We start from the raw sequence: 18,828 nt of genomic DNA, 5'->3' as shown, positions 1-18,828 counted from the left end.
GCACCATGTAATACTGGTGTGCTTGCCCTGTTTTGGGGACTGGAGCTCAGCCCAGAGCCAGACACACCAATTTGCTCAGAGCTCTCTCCTGCTGCTCCCCACGGAATGGTGCCACACCAAGAGGCAGGGGTGCATCCCACAGACACTTCTGTCAGGAACAACAGGAAATTTCCCTTTCACCTGCTGTTACAGTTTCAAACTGACACGAAGCACAAGGGGAATAGCAGTAGGATAAGTAATGAGAAACAGATTTGGGACTTAGCACTCTCTGGAACATGAGGAAGGTGGAGGGGAACATAGAGGACCCTCTTACATTCCTTACTTTGGAGCTGCTTGATGCATACCTGCATCTCTGCAGCAGAGATGAAGTAGGAGATCAGATTTACATTACTGCCTGTACCCCATGAGTAGTTCAAGTACCATTCCCAGGTTTAATTTATTGTAAAGATAAGGCTCTTCTGCTGCTTCTGCTATTCCCTTGCTCCACTGCCACTGGGTGCAAACACAAAATACAGCAAGACCTTTCATTAGGAATAACAACACTTACAGCTTCTGTCTGTTCATGCTCCTCTTCTATGACTCCTGCTGCCTCCCAGCCCTCCTGGGCCTACAAACTTTCAGCATCTCCTCAAGGTACAGACACCTCCAAGCCCAGCCTTGCCCAGATAAAGTTGGTGCCGCTCCTCCATGGTCCAAAGCCCTAATTACAGTTGAAACAGATACACGTAGCCCACCTCTCATCAGAGCTGATAGGCACTAGCCACTCATGTTCATTGAGCTTAAACCCAGGCAATCTGCATTAACAACCCCTCTGGGGATTTATTTTCCAGGCTCATGTGTGCAAAATGTACATAAAATGCTTCTAAGAAGAATTGTAAAGACACAGAAAGACTCAGATTCATGACAAGATTTACGGCCACAGAAAGCAACCAAAGAGCTGTGAAGCAGCCAGCCTAGAACAGCAAGAACCTGGGCACAGCCAGTCCTAAAGAGAAAAAATATGTTCCGTGCAGTAGAAAGATTATTATTGGTTTTCTTACACTTCATTGTTCCTTTTATTTCTAAAGCCACCCAAAAAAATGCCAGGGGTTATGCACGAGGAGCTGCAGATGTCAAAGGATGCTCTCTGGTACATTAACAGCTTCTTTATCCCCTCTGACAGGACCTGGGGTCAGGGGCCAGACTTGATATTTTCAAATGAAGTTTTAAAAGCAACATTCCCAGCTGGACTACTCTTAAGTCAGTGTAATGCACTACGTGTTCTACAACATGGATTTCCTTTTACGCAGTCAGTTGAAGGCCAGAAAAATCGATGAAGTACAATAACTACACCAGACGACGACCTCTCCTCCTGCATGAACTTAGTTCAAGGGTGCCAGAGCTGTGTTCACCCGAAAGCTATAAAGAAACTCAGGGATGAAGTAATTTCAGCATTACTGTGGCATGTTATTCCTGGCTTAAAGCTCTCTGATGACTAGAAAGTGGTTAACGTGATGCCAGCTTTCCAAGAAGGTTTTAGTGATGAGCTGAGGGATTATGGGGCAGAAAGGGCGATGAATTAGGAGAAACTGGATTAAGAAGAGGGTGGCCAGGCACGTGAGTAAGTATACTGGGGAAAAGGCAGCACAGGTTTTGAAAATAGAAGCCTTGCGTGAGAAGCAACCTGTTCCTTAGCTCTGAAGGAGTCCATGAGGGTGTAGAAACGGGAAATAGAATTACTGCAGCTTGCTTGGATTATCAGAAAGCATCTGGCAAGGTCCTTCTGCAACTCAGCAAGAGACAAAAGCAAAGGTCATCGTCCAAGTAAATAATTGTTTAAAAAGATAAGAAACAAAAATGGAGGAGTAAATGATCGAGTTTCAGAGTGGGCAGAGTCACCTGTGGGGTCCAGTCACCCCCTGCCTTCATCAGTGAGCTGTAAAAAGAGTGAGGAGGAAAAGCACAAAGTTTGCAGACAACACAAAGAGATTCTGCAAAGTGAAGATGGAGTCTGACTGAAAAATTAGAGTTGTTTGCTTCTTGATCCCAATAACACTGCAGACTATCAGCTAGGTCTGCAGCACATAACAAGGCTCCAGCAGCAAATGACTCTCTACAATTACAAAGACTGTGCCAGCCCTTTGCAGTGTAATTAATTAGAGGTAATTAAGGCAGCCAAGTGGGTCCCTGCTCTGTATGCCCTGGGCACGGCTGTAGTGCTGCGGAGGTCCAGCTACGGCTAAGCCAGCTGCAGGGAGCAGCTCATGAGAAGGTCTAACAGGGAAAGGTAAAGGAGTTTGAAAGGGAACTGCTTGATATTGCTGGCAAGAGCTGCCTGTGCTGGAACAGGTAGAAAAGGCAAAAAGATGCCCATTGCTTCTGATCAAGTGAAATGCCATCAGCTCCTATTGCTTTCTGTGTACAACTGAGAAATGAGGAGCTCTTGCTATGCTGCGAGGAGAAGGCGCAGCCAGATGTTGCAGTGGCTCAGCTCTTGGGTAAGGTCCCAAGGGGACTGGGACTCAGACAGGGTCAGCCCAGGTCACTGAGAGCCTCTTCAAAAGATGTTGCAGATGCTTAATTGCAGTGAGTCATGTACTAATGCAGGCTACAAAGGCAGCCCGAAGTCACCCAGATCTTGAGTGTTTTGCTTGATCCTTGCATGGTTAACACTTGATGTTTAAAGGCTCATCCCAACAAGATGGGCTGTGCAACAGCCACTTCTCATGCAACATGTGCCCAAGACCTCTCATTTGGGTTGGACTCAGAGGACTTGCAAAGTAGCAACTGCCTAAAAGCATCCTCCCAGCCCCATGAGCCTGTCTGTACTCCTGACTTGCAGTGTTTTAGCCTGAGGAATCGTTCTATTCAAAATAGTCTGCCAAAGACATGCAAACAGTCCTGGCAACCTGGGGAGAGCTAGGTTGTGGATTAACAAGAAATCGAGGGGATCTGGGTGGTGTTGATTGGAAAGGTGCTGATCTGCTCCCCCCTGCTAAGTGCAGCACACAGAGCCCAGAAGGTGCATGGGAAACCCATCTGCAGCTCACAGTGTACACATCAGAGGCAATCTTCTCTCCCCGTTCACACATGGAGCAGAGCAGCCTTCACAGGGAAGCAAGAGTGGCTCTGAGCACAGCTATGATGGGTAAGCATCTTAAATGAAGCGTTCGGTTTCCTTGCAAATCGCTTCATTTGTACAACCCAGGAATGCTACAGTGAGGCAGAACCCCAAACAACGGGACGAAACAGGAAGCAAGCGCACCCCCAGCGACAACAGCTCCATCATGAGGCCACAAACTACATCCCACATCACCCTGATGGGAATCGGGAGGTGACATGCTCAGGGTTTGGAGACACAGAAGAGCACTTCGACCTGCTACTCATTTCTGCACTGAGTGGGGCTTATTTTTTTTGGCATTTAGAGTCAGGAAAGCATGGGATGCACAAGGGATGCTGCTCCCTTTGACTCTTCAATAAGACAGCTGTGGCTTTGACGCCACTTCCAAACCCCCTCCAAAAGCACTCTTTAGCCACACACAGCATCAAAAGGCCACAGCATACTTCAAAGGCAGCTTCCCAGCCCCCTGGGAACAGTCTGTATCAAAGATAAAGGTTTTACAAGACCTCCAAATGTGCAGCAATGGTACAATAGTCTGAAGCCACTAGGGCATTTGATGCTACAGCTTCACCGTGACTTCTATGCAGTGGCTTTGTGGGGATGTTTTGGGGGCTGCTGCCATAAGGTTTTATGTGATACAGCTCAGCTGGAATCAGCCACTGCTGGGAAGTCAGCAGGGATGGAATGAAATATTTGCAGTGAGGCCAATCTGGAAAAGATGCTGTGTCCATTGCAGAGTTTAGGTGAGGTGAGAGTAGCTTTGAAGAGCACTAAGTGCTCAGGGAATTAGATGAAAATGGTCTCATTGTGCTGGAGGGTGCTGTTGGAGCAGCTCAGCGTGGCTGAGTGCAGGGAGGGGAAGGAGCAGCGGAGCTGTGGCAGCAGTCTCAGCTACCACAGTGATGCAAACACATGATAAATTGAGTTACACCAGTCCACAGTCAGTCTGAAAGGGGCAGAAAGGCATTGCCCTGGCTGTAAATGGCCAGTTGAGCTTCCCATCCTGGGCTTCTCTTCCTCTCAGATGACCCCCTTTCACTCAGGACCAGTGCTGGGGTGCAGCTCCCAGCAGCCCCAACTCCATCCTCAGTCCCCACTGCTTGCTATATGCAGCCCCTTCCCAAAAGGAAAGTGCTGCTGAAAGGTGCAGTACTTGGCTACTGGAAAGCCTGCATTAAGCAAAGTGCTACTTTGACCAAATCAAGCCAAAGAAAAGCATTTTGAAACAATAAAATCTGCTGTCCAACTGTGAAACCAGGCGCCTGCTCAGTCTTCCTCCTGCTTTTGACCAGGAATTAAGCCCCTTGTTTTACATTAGAGCCATTTCCAGGAGAATTTCCCTCTGACAGAATGACAGAAAATGCCAATGGCTGCATCCTTCTCAGGCAGGGTTTAGGAAGTGCAGAAGCAAGCAATGGTAAAAAGGGACAGCGGGCAGGCACTGCTGCACCCTGGAGAAAGGAAATGAAAGAAGGGAAGAAACGACTGCCTGAGAGGAACAGGTCCGTGCTTAGGGTGAAGTGCCACGTCCACCCAACATCCTCCATCCAGTTCCTATATCAGAAAGTCAATAGAGGAACAAACTCTCCATGGCCACCTCCTCTCTGCTCTACAGGGCCCATTACTGCTGCCCAGACCTTGTCCTGGTGACAAAGGTCCCTGCACAGAGTGACTGTCTCACTGGCACAAGTGACGCATCTGCTACCTGCTCCTCACCACAGGAGCAGCCCGTGGAGGGCAAAATGCTGTATTTAAAAACTGGCTCATGCTTCTGAGTCTTTTAACCAACACCTGCCATTTCTGGCACTGCTTTTAGCTCAGGCTTTCAAGTACCCTGCATGCAGTCGTTCCCACCTGCCTCAGCAGGGACCTCACAGCAGCACATGGGGCATGGGAGGTAAATGCACAAAGCTCATCATACCTGAGGATGGATGCACCACTGCTGGATGTTGAGGAGAAGCAATTATTTAGCTCACTCAATTTACCCTGTCAGTGGGTGATCCAGCCTGTCTTGTAGCCCTCTCTAACCACGGATTGGTACCCAGTGCCACCACTACCGGATGGCAGGGCACATCTCCATCCACTGCAGTGGCATTGCACACGAAACGACCCAGACAAACCAGGTCACCATAGTATGGGGTAGCTGCACTGCACAGCCTGTGCCACAGCCGAGTATGGCTTACAGAGGGGAGCAGAGCCTCTGCCCCTGCTTGGTGATCCCCACATTCTGCTCTGCTGCTGCACCTCTGGGAGAGGCTGGATGCTTCTGGTCAAGAGATGCCCTCTAAAGACTCAAGAGAACACAGTGCATAGCAGAAAGATGGCATCAGCCCCAAATGGGGCTGAAACAGCATCATGAGGACTCTGGCTCAGAGACTGGTGACAGTGCCACAAAAGGGGGAAAAAAGGACTTGAAGACAGGCATTAGAAGTCAGCACTAAGCTATCACCAGTGAGACTAGAAGCTGCTCATCAGAGCAAGCAAGAACATGTGGGAGTACAGTGTATCATAGAAAAGCAGCTTTTTAAAGGAGAATTTGAATTAGCATCTGCTGCTTCAGAGAGGTGACCCTTACCAGCACCAGTCAGTGACTGCCACCACCCCCAGGTCCTCCCAGCTCTACCCCCATGTGAGCAGGATGGCAAATGCCTTCACAGAGTCCACACAGACATAAACTCTGTGCAACGACATTTGCTGCTCTTTACATGCTGCCAGACAACCTTTCACGCTTCATCTTGTATATCTTTGAAGGCTCCAGCACGAACCTTTGCTGCAGAGGCAGCAAGAGCTGAGAATGTGAAATGCTACCCAGGCCAAACCCTCTGCTGTGCTGAAGTTCTCCAAAAGGCATTTGTAAGAGGGAAGCTCTTCTCAGCATTCAGAGGGAAGCGATTACCTCTTCTGCCTTCTTCCCCCTAAGTAGTCAAGCTTGCTGCAGCTCTTCTAGGAACTGAAAAGGAGGTGGGGAGGTTAAAGGATAAATAAGCTCAAATAGCACATCTCAGACCTTGCTGGTAAAATGTAAATTGGGCTGTGCAGAATTGAGGGGGATGACACCTGCCTTCACAAAGTTAGGGAGCAACCATCAGGATGGCTTCATTTAGAAGTTTTAATGAGGCAGCTGTGAGAATGACACACTGAGCACACTATATAGTGTAAAGAGCTGCCAGCAAAGTCACCAGCTTATTTGAATTAGCAGCACCCAGCTATAAGCACTGCCCAAATAGCTTTAGCACTGCTAAAACCTCTCCAAAACCCAACTGAGGCTGGGACAAGCTCATGGCTTAGCACAGTCCATCAGAGGCAGGGTTTCCTGAAGGGCAGGAAGAGAAGAAATGAAAGAGGCTGGAACCCCCCTTTATCACCCACTGTCAAAGTGGTCTGGGTCATACTGGTGGCTGAGAATCCCCCCACCTTTGCAGAGCATGGTGTCATCTGGCTGTGACAAAGTTACTGTTTAACAGTTCTGCAATGTGCCTTGCACATTAGGCAAGAGACCAATGCTGCCTGCCTCGTGGGTGCATGGGATGAAGCATAGTGCCATCCTACCAGGGGACTGGGACAGGAGGTAGCATTTGGATGCTCTGCAGGCTTCATATGGATCAGAACTCCTCCTGGAGCACAGCCTGCACCCCAGAGCATAGGAAGAGGGATTCAGTAGGAGGAGCCATGCAGGAGACAGTCATTCTCCCTCCTTCAGGAGGCCATGAAGGAGCTCAAGCTCCATCTCTTTAGAGGGACCCCTTTCAGCACCACTCTTCCAATTGCCCATGCAATTTACCCCTGTGCAAGGCAAAAGCAGAGCTACTATAAACCCAGTATCTGTGTAAGGGATCCTGGATAAGGGAAAACAAAGTAGTGATTTCAGCCCCCGGAGTCTCACTTTCACACAAAGCAGCCACAAGCAAAGCCATCCTGGTTCAGAAAGGACACTGAAGTTTCATATTGCAAAAAGCAGGAAGAAAGGAGACCAAACTGCCAAAAAGGCTCCGTGAAGTCTCCAAATGCGTTAGCCGAGTTTGAGTGGCTTTCACTGGCAGGACAGATAGTAGGAAGAGTGAGAAAAGCAGTTGGGGACCAGCTGGGAATCTGGATATCACATTTGGACGTGTCCAAGATCATGAGTGCTGGAACAGAGTGATTTAAATGCAGCTTTCCTAGGAACAAGGGGAACAGGGGACGGCCATGGCCTGCACAGCAAATGCCAGCCACCTCCCCAGTGCTCTTTCTCAGGAGCTGCTGCCACGTGTGTGTGCTCCCAGCTGCAGCATGGTTCTGGGATGACCCAGGACTTGAGTGACTTCACTGCTTTTGGGTAATAAAGGAGGTCATGCATGCAGATGAGTGAACCAAGTCAGGCAAGTGGGAATTGCGTCTTATCCCAAGCTGCACGTGTTTCTAGGCCTGACCCAGACCAAGAATGCAGACACATTCATGGGATTCTTTCCTTTTATCAATTTTGGCTGCATTTGTACATGCTCTTGCCTGCACAGAGGGAGCAGCACTTTATTGTATTTTAAAATGTGATACATAGACAAAGTCCTTTTTCCAGCTTGGAGCAGAAAGGAGCCCACAGCTGCTGGCAGACCTGGTCTAAAACTGCCCCAGCAAAAGTGGAACGCCAAAGGGGCCCTGCACGGACTGGGGGAGGCAGTGGGTGCACAGCCCAGTTCAACAGACACAAGAGTGTTGACCAAATACAATCAGAATCACATAGCACTGGCATAAATGCTCATCTCAAAGGGGAAAAGGAGGCTTTTGTTGCCCTGTACTTAATAGAATAGTAATGATTGTTACCTTTGCAGTAACTTCAGAAGCCCCCTATACAGAACTGAAGCCCTGTAGCAGTAGATGTCGTTTGAATGATTCAACAGCCCTGTTTCATATCTCAGAGGGCTCCTACCTTCATCCAACAGTGACTGTGCAGTCCCTAGTCCTGTTCAAATCACACAGGCTGGGATTCCTATCTATAGTTCTAATTACATCAGACAAACGTGAGAAACCCTGAAACTCGGGGGGGATGACTGAGTACAATGATCTCTGTTTTACAGATGAGGAAGATAAGGGGACCTGAAGCAGCAAAAGTACAACCACAAACAACCCTCTGAGCCAGGGCTGTGAACCTGACACTGCCCATGCTGCTCTCAAATGCCTCTCCAGACACCTTCTCTAACAACTCCAGCAGGACACAGACTGTATGGGAGTCCAGCTTCCTCTTATGGCAGCCCTGTGGGCACTGAGCCTTCCTGACAGACACAGACACTGGTATAACATTGTCAAAAGGTTTAAGCACCAAAACCAGAAGTATCAGGTTAGAACCAGAAGATCTAGGAAACTGATGGGTTGGCCAGACACCTTTACCCATTCCACTCCCCCTTCCATGAGTCAACACCAATGCAGCTGGCACCGTGGTGACAGAGGAGTGACAGGAGTGTGACAGTTCCAGCTTAAGTGCATGGAGAGAGACCTGCACACACCTACCACATGCTGGAGATTGAAGCAGCATGGCCAGCAGCAGGTTGTCACTGCTCTGTGTGTGAGGAGGAGACTGCCACATGAATTACCTTGCTCCCAGGGGGCCACCTGCAAATAAAGCACTTTGTCAATGGCTTCACTATTAGTACTCACCAGGGGACTGCTGCTGCTCACTGAAAGCAGTGTGAGAAGCAGCTTCCAGCACACACCTTTCCAAAGATTCCTAGGGGCCAGCCACACCATGTAGATTTAGGGCAAATCTTCAGAGCAAAACAGGTACATTTGCAGGTGTTTGGGCTGGGGTTTTCTCAGCCAGCCCTTGTTAGAGCTGCTAACATAAAATCTATTTTCATTGCAAAATCAAGCATCCACATGAGGATTTGCTCCTGACCGGAGTCCTCACGACACTCAAAAGCTCATTCCTCAGAAGGGCCCTGATTTGCACACCAGCTGCCCAGTTGTGGGGCCAGCTACACCGGTGCCCACCGAGATTTCCAGGAGCTACCATAGGTACCCTGTGCAGTTCAAGCAAAATTGGGTTTACACTGCAGGAAGACAAGACCTTAGACACAAGATGCATCTGGAAGCACCTGGATAGCAGAGTGTAAGACACTGAGAACAAGTCAAAAATGATACAAGTACCCAGGGAAAGAGTTAGAGGAGGGAACAGCTCTTGGTTAGTAACAGTGATGCAGGATGAATGAGCCTGGTGTACCAGGAGCTGCTGCCTCTCAGGAGCCCCATGCTGGGAAGCATCACTAAATTGCCCTGGCTCCCAATGCAGACTGGTGAAGCCATGGGCCCGACAGGCATTTCCCACACACCCGTGTCCGTCAGCATTCACCTGGGAGAGGCAGGTGCTCCTTGCTTCCCACTGGCTTAAATCAGGAGCAATTCCCTATGGTTCACAGAGCTAAAGCAGGGAACAAGGAGGAAGAATAATCCCATTGTGTGCAAGCAACCAGCACAATATTCAGCTGCTAATAAAATAACCCTGAGTTTAACTTCTGCATTTCTCAGCTCCAGCCCTTTCCTCACACTGGGTTTTATCCAGGTGAATGGCTGATCTCACTCCATCTTTACTCTCCCTTAAGTATCCCTGGGGAAAGGCAACAGCCAAACCCCAAACAACCTGGATAACATTTTGTTACTGCCAGCCTGAAATATCTCACATGCTGTGGTGCATGATACCACCACACAGATTCATCTGTTAATACACTGCCCAACCCAAATAAACTTGGGCTTCACTTTGGAATTGATCTCCAAATCCAGGAGCTCTGCAGTGTCCCTCGACAGCCGACCCTCCTGCAGGAATTTAACCCTCCCTGGTGTGACTGCTCTCCCAACACAATGGTTTAGTTCAGGCAACATTAAGCATTTGCACTCCTCAGTGTGATGTAAGGAGGGGCGGGATGGCTTTTCCTATCATCAGTTCTGGGGTGAAAACAGCCTAGACATCTCACATCCCCAGCTAGCTCCTGGCCAAGCAGGGGGGAGCTGATTAAACAAGTCATGGCTATCAAAATGCTGCTGCTTTAAACAGGCTCTTCACTGGCTGCAGCCAAAGCCACGCTACGCCTCACGTCACTGAGTAACAGAAATAGCAGGCATGAGTGAATGAGTATGAAGAGCGCACAGATTTCAAACATACTTGGCTGGGAAGCGCGCTGCCTTCCTGCCGCTGCCGTTCCTGATGCGACGGAGCACGGGGATCTCTCGCTGTCTGCCCATGAAGGAGGATTCGCTTTTTTCCCTTCTCCTTTTTTAAGTTTCAGCTTTAATACTACTGGAATCATTTTTATTTTATTTCTTGTAGGATACTTCATCAGCTGGATTTAAAAGCAAGGTTTGAGCAGGAGGAATTCATTTATATTTGCAGCTATTGAATGTGCATGGTACTCCTGTGTGATGATAATGTAGAGGGAAAGGCAGGATTGGCTGAGGGTATTGCTTAGACCGAAAGACGCTTGAATGGCTGCTTGGAATAACAAGCTCTCTATTGTGTGTGTGTGCATGTGTGGAAGTGTGTGTGCTTATGTACGAGTGCAGAAATGACAGTAACTTCAAAACGATGCAAGGTCTGCCCATATTGCTTAGCTTTCCTCCTCCAGGAGTGAGGACTTGCTTACCTGTGGGCTCTGTCTGCAGACAGGTGAAGCTGAATTGAATTAGTGCTGTAGTAAATTTATGAATGAAGCAAACTGCAGGTTCAATGGAAGAGGAGCAGAGCGGGGAGATGCAGCGCGCTGTTCTCTCTCCAGCAGGAGCTGTCACAGCAGGGAACCACACAGACATGCACAGGCATGGCACAGACCTGCTGCAAGTGCCTGGAACACAAAGTGAGGCAGCTGCAGGAACACAGCACCTGAGCAGTGGGAACATGCTCCTGAAAATGAGCTACCAGAAATGCAACTGAGCTTGAGACCAGCTCTGGGCTTGGCTGGAGCATCCTACGCAAAGCCATTAATTTCCAACCAAGTGTGCTGGTGACTGTGTGGCAGAGGAGGAGGCAGAGCTCCCTGAGCATCATGTCTTCTTCATGCGTGACGCTTCTGCTGCCAGCACAGCTCGTACATGAACAGTGATACAGTGGATGATGAGGAAGCAGACTGGTGCTTGGACACACTGGCTACACACACCCAGAGGCAAGCAGGAGGGCACAGCACAGCATGGCAGGGGAGGGAGGAGGCAGATTTGGGTTTGCAAGGTCCAAGAAAGCCAAGATGCTGGTGAAGCTGCTGCAGACCAGCCCAGAGGAGTGACATCCTTAAGGAGCACTGGCCACTGAAGAACCACACTTCATCTTTCCCCTTGGATATCTGCACTGGAGGGATGTGGGCGGGAGGTGGGCTGTCTGTGTATTATGCCTTTTTGTTTGCATCTCTATCCCAGTTTTAAGCAAGGAAAAATCCCCCTTGGTACTGTATTACCCTCTTTTATACAGAGTTTTTGCATGACATCTCCATAGCACCCATTATCCACAGGGAGTTGGGAAGAAGAAAAGGTGAGGGCAAGTCATGAAGAGGATGAACACCATCCATCCTCAAGTGCTATAGAGGTACCTGTCAGGGTCTTTGGCACAAGGACAGTGGAGGAAGGCCTGCTGCTGTAATCCTGCTGCCAAGAAGCTAGTGGGAGCAGAGGTGCAAAGGAGTCAGAGCTGGTGCAGAGGCAAAGGGACACTGAAGTCACTGGGAAAAGCTGTAAATTCCCAGGATAAATCAAACCCAACCTGCCCAGCAGAATGAGGCAGAGGGAAGATTTTGCCTGCTGAGCCCTGCGAGGATGAGGCGGTCCGGCATCCCTTCTCACAGCACTTTCCTGAGATAATCTGAGTAAAACACACAGTGCAAACACACTTCTGTGTGCAGTGACCTTAAGGTTGGCACAGGCTTTCGGTATGCCTTAAAATTTGTGCATTTGAGCTACTTCTGGAATGTTTCTCTCAGGTAGGTTTGATCTCCCTTTGCCTGCACCCAGAGCCAGCATAAATTCAAAGCAACACATTCCCAATTTGTGCAGTACTGAGCTGGAGCTAACCAAAAGCTCCTGTGTACAAAGAGTGACTACCTACCTAATGTGCTGCAGAGCAACTCACACCTTCCTGTGTCAGGCTGTTTAGACAGGTTCACAGACAGATCTGTCTGAAATAGATCTGGGCATGGACACGTTAAGATCCTGAGGGATCCCACTTGACAGAAAGCATGAAAAAACCCTGTGTTTACAGGCATATAAAACCCACGGTGAAACCTACACCTTGCTTTATAGATACAAAGTGCCTTTTTTCTCTATCATTCACACACGATTTGAAGCTGCAGGTCAGGACGTAGCAGAAGCTTCTTACTCAAGGGAAAGTGCTCTGTGAAAACACTGCGGAAATGCTGGACAAGCCTTTGAATGGATCACTTATACAAAACAGACAGCTTGGCTGCAAATGGTAAACTCAAAGTCTGTTTACCCTTTTTGGGAGGCTTTTACTCCTTCGGAGTTAAGAGCTTAGCAAAGAGGTGTAAGCAAACATGCTGTTGGGTCTGTAAGTTGTCATTATGAATGTAGGAAGGAAGCTTTTTTTTCTCCAAGCCCAAATTAATTTCAAGGATTACACCGAGTGATTCCAATGATCCACACAATCTCTTCTGTCTCTTTTCCTTGGACACACTACGACATGTCACTCATCAGAGCTGTGCTCTTGTAATGATAGAACGTTACACAAACGGCCACAGTGCAGAAGATGGTTGGCACTCAGGGACAGGTAATTTCTACATGATAATTTGTGTTGCTCTGGCAGATTTCTAATGTGTTGGTTTCTGATGTCTTTCCTCCAGTGGAGAATGCAGATCTTCCTTGGATGAGACCCTGCTAAGAAATGGTTCACCATCTCCCAGCAGCTGCACTTCTCAGAGCAGAAAGAACAGATCTTCAGACCCCTGGGGCATGAAAAAAGCCTCTGGAATTTAAAGGCCAGTAGGATGTCTCTAACTGACGAGCTGGAGACCCACTTTTCTGCAACCCCCTACATGGTGGCAGACACAAGTGAGGGCAGCCTGTTCAGAATCAGACCCAATGTCTCTGCCAATGCCACCAGGGATGGCACATCAGCTGCCAGTTCCATGGAGGACATGATTGCCATCTGCACCATTGGGACAATCCTCTCCCTCATGTGTGTGATTGGGGTGACAGGCAATGTCTACACCTTGCTAGTGATGTGCCATTACTTGCGGTCATCTGCTTCCATGTATATTTACATCATAAACCTTGCACTGGCGGACCTGCTTTACCTTCTCACCATCCCCTTCATTGTTGGGACCTACTTCATTCAGAAATGGTACTTTGGGGACATTGGCTGTCGCATCTTGTTCAGTCTGGACTTCCTCACCATGCATGCCAGCATCTTCACCCTCACAGTCATGAGCACAGAGCGCTACTTTGCCGTGCTGAAGCCCCTGGACACTGTCAAGAGGTCCAAGAGTTACCGAAAGGCCATTGCTGTTGTTATCTGGCTGGTGTCACTGCTGCTCACTCTCCCAATGCTCATCATGATCCAGCTGGTGCAAAGGGACAACAAAAGCATTTGCCTGCCCACTTGGAGCAAACTGTCCTACAAAGTCTATCTCACCATCCTTTTTGGTACCAGCATCGTGGGACCAGGCGTGATCATCGGCTACCTTTATATCCGATTAGCTAAGATATACTGGGTGTCACAAACAGCATCCTTCAAGCAGACCAAGCGGCTGCCGAATCAAAAGGTGCTCTATTTAATCTTCACAATAGTGCTGGTGTTCTGGGCTTGCTTCTTGCCTTTCTGGATATGGCAGCTCCTCTTCCAGTATTATGAATCCTTCCCTTTATCTCCCAAGGTAATGAAGAACATTAATTATCTGACAACCTGCCTGACCTACAGCAACAGCTGTATCAACCCCTTCCTCTACACACTGCTCACCAAAAACTACAGGGAGTACCTGAAGAACCGACAGCGGACCCTCAGCAGCAGCAGTGGGTACTTCCAAAGGAGGAATCGGTTCCAGAGGATTTCAGGGAGATCCCTGTCCACAAGCAGTCAGCACTGCACAGAGACATACGTTCTTGCTCACGCTCCTTTGGGAAACAGCAATGCCTGAAGGTAAAATACATCTCCAAGAACAATCAATACTGACTTCCCTGTTGCTTTGATTTAAAGTGTACGTTGTAAAGACAAAGACTTAGCAGATCCATAATGTGCACACATTTAATCCAGAGGCTGTGCTGTGTGTCTGTTCCCATTTTCTTCAGTGCCACCAATTTGAGGCTAGCAGCATTCAGCTGAACATCTATCTAAATAGCCCTTCGCATTTTATCTTTGTATTTTATAGTGTGTATATCTCCTCAAGTAGCCATCAATAATGAAAGCCTATAACAGGGTCATGTTTTTAACAGTACCAGCTGTCTCAGAGAGTTTAAAATGATGTTATCCAGTGAATGGCTGTAGTTTGCTCTTCCTTTAGGTGTAATGCTAAATTTGTAGTTGTATTAGGACTAAAAACAATGAAATAAAGACAAACTAGCTGATGTTTGTGACATGCAATCCAGTTTGAATTTGGTATAGGACTGGACAATGTGGATGAGGCATATCCAGGGGTCTTTGTCCTGTCTTTGGTTGTATTGACCTTTATCCTACACTCGTGTATGTACTGGGCTTGATTCTCCATTCATGCAGGTGTCTGTAGTGGAGTAACACCACTGTTCATGTTAGCAAGACAGGATTCCCATGCCAGTGCCATCACCAGGGAGCACTCATCGTGCCCTAAGGCACTGACCCCAAACATACGAGCAGCCATGTAGGGGAACATCATCTGTGCTGGACAAGTGTATCTGCCCTCTGCCCTCCTCCAAGGAGGAATTGGGAACCTCTGATATTGCTGTCAGGGCATCCATCAACAAACTGCAACATCCAGCCTGAGGGACCAGACCTATATCATGAAGGCCAAGAGGAAATGGCAGGGGGGGAGGGGGCAGAGGGGATGAAGAGATGCGATTCCCAATGGGCAAAGCTACACTATCTGAAGTCCCTAATATTGCAAGTTATGAAGAGCCAGTTCCCCTGTAATGAGATCACTTGTTCCTTCCACAGGAAATGATCTTGCTTTACTGCTAAAAACTGTGAATGCAGTCCTGCCTACACCAAGAACACTTTGCCTGTCCCAGCTTTCAGTGATGATAAAGCATCATTAGTGTAAATACATCCTCCACGTCTGGGACTTCTCCAGTGAGTCTAAAAGAACCCTCTCTGGGATGCTGCCAACATCCGTACAGGAGTCCTGTGCTTGCATTAGCCCCGTTACCTCATTAGCAAGGATCCAAGGATGCAGTGCCAACACAGCTCTAACAAATCACAGAATTAGAAGCAAATTAATGCTTAGGAAATTCAGAACTGCATGGTGATATGCCAGCCATTAGGCAGTGAGCTCTGTGTGCTTCTACAGAAACTGAATTTAGGTTTTAACCATCTATGCCTCTTCAAGGCATTTAAATGCTCATTGCTCATGGGGACAGTGAGAGCTCTGCCTCCAGCCTTCCTGGGTGACATGCTTGGAAAAGAAATTGCCTCTTGCATGCATGGCTTAAAGTTTGTTATGTGTGAGGAAGATGACACATGTCATGCAAGAGGACTCTCGTGCACGAAGTTTTAACACTGAACTGCTGCAGAAATGGAAGACCCTCACTTTGTGTTCCCAACTGCTTCCATGCACACCATCAACAGTGGTCCTGCAGGGCATGGCACCTTACCTGCTCCCTGCTTGCAACGAAGTACACTGACTCGCAAGTCTACTTCAGAATTAGCCCCTTCCTGTTTTCAGAGGAGCAGAAATACTATTACATTTAGCTATTTCCTATGGTGACAGTACTTGCTAGTTTTCAGAGCCTCCTCAGACTGCAGACACACTAGTCCAAGCCCATTAGAAAGAGTAAAGCATCGTTCACCCCGCTTAAGATAAGAGGGAGGCCATGGATGAGAGGTGAAGAGGCTGGCTATATCCATGAACCCATTTTCCACTTAAATGCTTATCACGGATCAAAATGTAAAGTTTGACCTCCTGCTTTTTTTGGATACTGCAATTTTAACTTCTCCTTGCCCAGAAATAGCCAAAAAAGCTCAAGACAAGCCCAGCATGACCAGTCCCCATGATTGTGAAGGAAAGCTACTGCAGGTTGATCCTTTAGCAAGCACAGTCCATCTCTTCTAATATCAGACAGCCAAAATGAGAGGGCAGTTTGCAAATCTCAACTCATCCAGGCTTTACCCACCCATGCCGATATTGCAGAAGTGTTACTAAAAGATACGGGAGCAGATCTGTCTTTGGAGTTAACCAATCCAACCCCTTTGTCCCTGCTCTGATGAACTTCTCCAAGCCCACCGCAGCCAATGCGCCTCACACGAAACATTTGCAAAAAGCCTACCATGGCTCTGTAGGTGCCACAAGCACCCTGAAAGCAGCACAACCAATGTGATCTACAAGTGAGGCCATGCCCGAGTCCTGCCATGCCCTGAGAGGTGAGCTGGCTCCATGCAGGGTGTGAGGGGGACACAGCCTCAGTCCTAGGCTGCGCTCTCATTCCTCCCTTGAAGCCTGTGCTGTGTTCTCGGCAGGGGCTCGCAGTGTGTTTATCAAATCAACAAAGCCAAGAGAAAAGACGATATCTGCAAGTCAGGGAAGGTTTGCAAGGAAAGGTGATGTTTCCACCAATCCTGGGTCAGCTTTGAATGATGAGATGTTTCATTCAAGCTTTTCAGTTTCCACCCCAGGCTGGGATTTGTTTTTGCTACTTCAAACACTTGCATCCATCAGCACTCAGCACAGGCAACAAGAAAGGAATATTATATACAAGCAAAAGCAAGGCTATGAGCAGTTCACAAGCAGCATGTACCCCAGCTCTGCATCCCAACTAACTTTACAGGGCATCAGCCACACTCAGACACCAAATGTTAGTATTAGCTTCCCTCTACCTGAAACCAAACAGCAACTCAACCACGAGAGCCTGCTGGAAGTAAATGAAGGAGCCAGAGCAGCCAACAAGGTCCAAAGAGAGAGCAGCCTCCCCCAAGACATGCATTAATTGCTTGGTTAATAACAGCTATAAAATAATTATTGTGGCTATTTATTCCTCCTTGCAGAAGCCTATCATCAGTCAAAGATCCAAAAGGTGGTTTTGAAATGGGTGTGAAAGAGATGTGTGTGTACACATGGCCATGTGCTTGCATACCTCAGACCATGCTTCTGCATTTGCATCCTGTTTGCTAAATCTTCTTTCTCTGTGGGGTGAGACCAGGAGCCAGGAGCCGTTTCATCATCCTGAAGTTTTAAATCCACCCATCTCTCAGACGTGCACTGCCCCACAGCCTGGATTTCACCAGCTGAACTCCATGGAGCATAAGTCAAAACTCCAATTATTTTGTTTTGCTAATTTAAACCAGAGAGCATTGAGCAATGCCTCGTGACTCAAAGGAAGTGGAGCTGTAAATACATCACAGCAGAGTGTCCAAAAAGGACCAGGTCAGAGACGCTGGCTCCTTTGGTGCTCCTACCAGCTAGGAAAGGCTAGGTACCCACTCTGGTGGCTGAAACAGGCAGCAAACTACAGCTGAGGCCAGGCACTGTTTTCAGTTGGAGAGTGTCTTTGCCAGAGAAGGATGACGTTTGTGTTTACCCAAACTATTTGCAAATCCACCCAGAAATTTAAGAATACTTCTGGAAATTCCTTTTCTTTTTCCCCCAAACACTGAATTGTCTCATTTCAGCCTTTAGGAGGCAAACCAGCACAATTCCTCACTTCAAGATGAAGTTTTACTCATTGGTTTGCTTATACTTAATTTAAAAAAGCTTCTTTCTATTTTGTCCAAACCACAGGACTTACAAAACGTCCCATGGTCCAAGTAGCAGAGCAGAGAGCAGCTGCTTACTGCCCTGAGCATCCCTCTGCCCAAAACCTGCCTGGATGGGATGAGCAATCAATGTGGAGTGATGCAGCGCCCACCCTCTGCCCAATTCCCACATGCAGTCACAGCAATCACAGGCACAAACCTTCCTCCTTGCTCACTGATGGAGCCTGGTTTAATCTATGTCTGATTTGAGCCCCCACCTTGCTCCCGAAACCCAGCAATTGCAAGTGCACAAGGTGAGGCTGCTTTGGGCTACTCTTTTCTCCTGTGCAAGTGTCCCACACTGGGATACATCCAGACAGCAACCCTTCAGCCTCTTTCTAACCAGATAGGAAAACCTTGGTACATGCTCCCAGAAGAGGATCTGGGCAATAAGCCACCATGCACAGTTTTCTTTCACTTACAGCTACAAGAGAGGCAAGGAGTGGCTGGGTGACGAGCAGGGATATAAGGGGCTTTTTAGCTCTACATCACTAGTTTAATATGTGGACCAGCTTGAGAAGGGCGGGATTCCCAGATCAGCAGGTGATCTTTCATTTCTCTAGGGTGCTTGCTTGGCAATTTCTCATTTCAGTGTTTGCTTGAGGGCATTAAAAGGAGAGGGCAAAGACTGAACAGATCTTGGAGAGAAATCCACATCTTGACAGAGCTGCCTAGAAAAAAACCAGTCCTCTTGCCGAAGTGAAGTGATTTGCATCTTCCATAACTGCCACACTGGGATGCCCACCCAGAAATGATCTTTCTGGGGCATGGCTGAGCATCCCTCCATGCAGTGCCCAGAGGAGCTGTTCCACACACACTGGCTTTCTTTCCTTCTTCTCAACATGCTTGATCAAAC

At 48.1% G+C, this 18,828-nt stretch overlaps 1 protein-coding gene across 1 annotated transcript; it reads left to right on the top strand.

The window, feature by feature from the left end:
• Nucleotides 1-13,044: 13,044 nt before the first annotated feature.
• Nucleotides 13,045-14,193, top strand: LOC308227077 (urotensin-2 receptor-like; the record flags this gene model as incomplete). Its single annotated transcript, XM_080629350.1, has 1 exon — nt 13,045-14,193. One exon carries the CDS (start codon nt 13,045-13,047, stop codon nt 14,191-14,193), a length of 1,149 nt encoding a protein of 382 aa, XP_080485476.1.
• Nucleotides 14,194-18,828: the final 4,635 nt, after the last annotated feature.

This window comes from Psittacula echo (genome assembly GCF_963264785.1).
Source record: "Psittacula echo genome assembly, chromosome: 14".
Classification (NCBI taxonomy): domain Eukaryota; kingdom Metazoa; phylum Chordata; class Aves; order Psittaciformes; family Psittacidae; genus Psittacula; species Psittacula echo.
The sequence above is the reverse complement of the archived record's forward strand: the minus strand, read 5'-3'. Positions and strand labels throughout refer to the sequence as shown.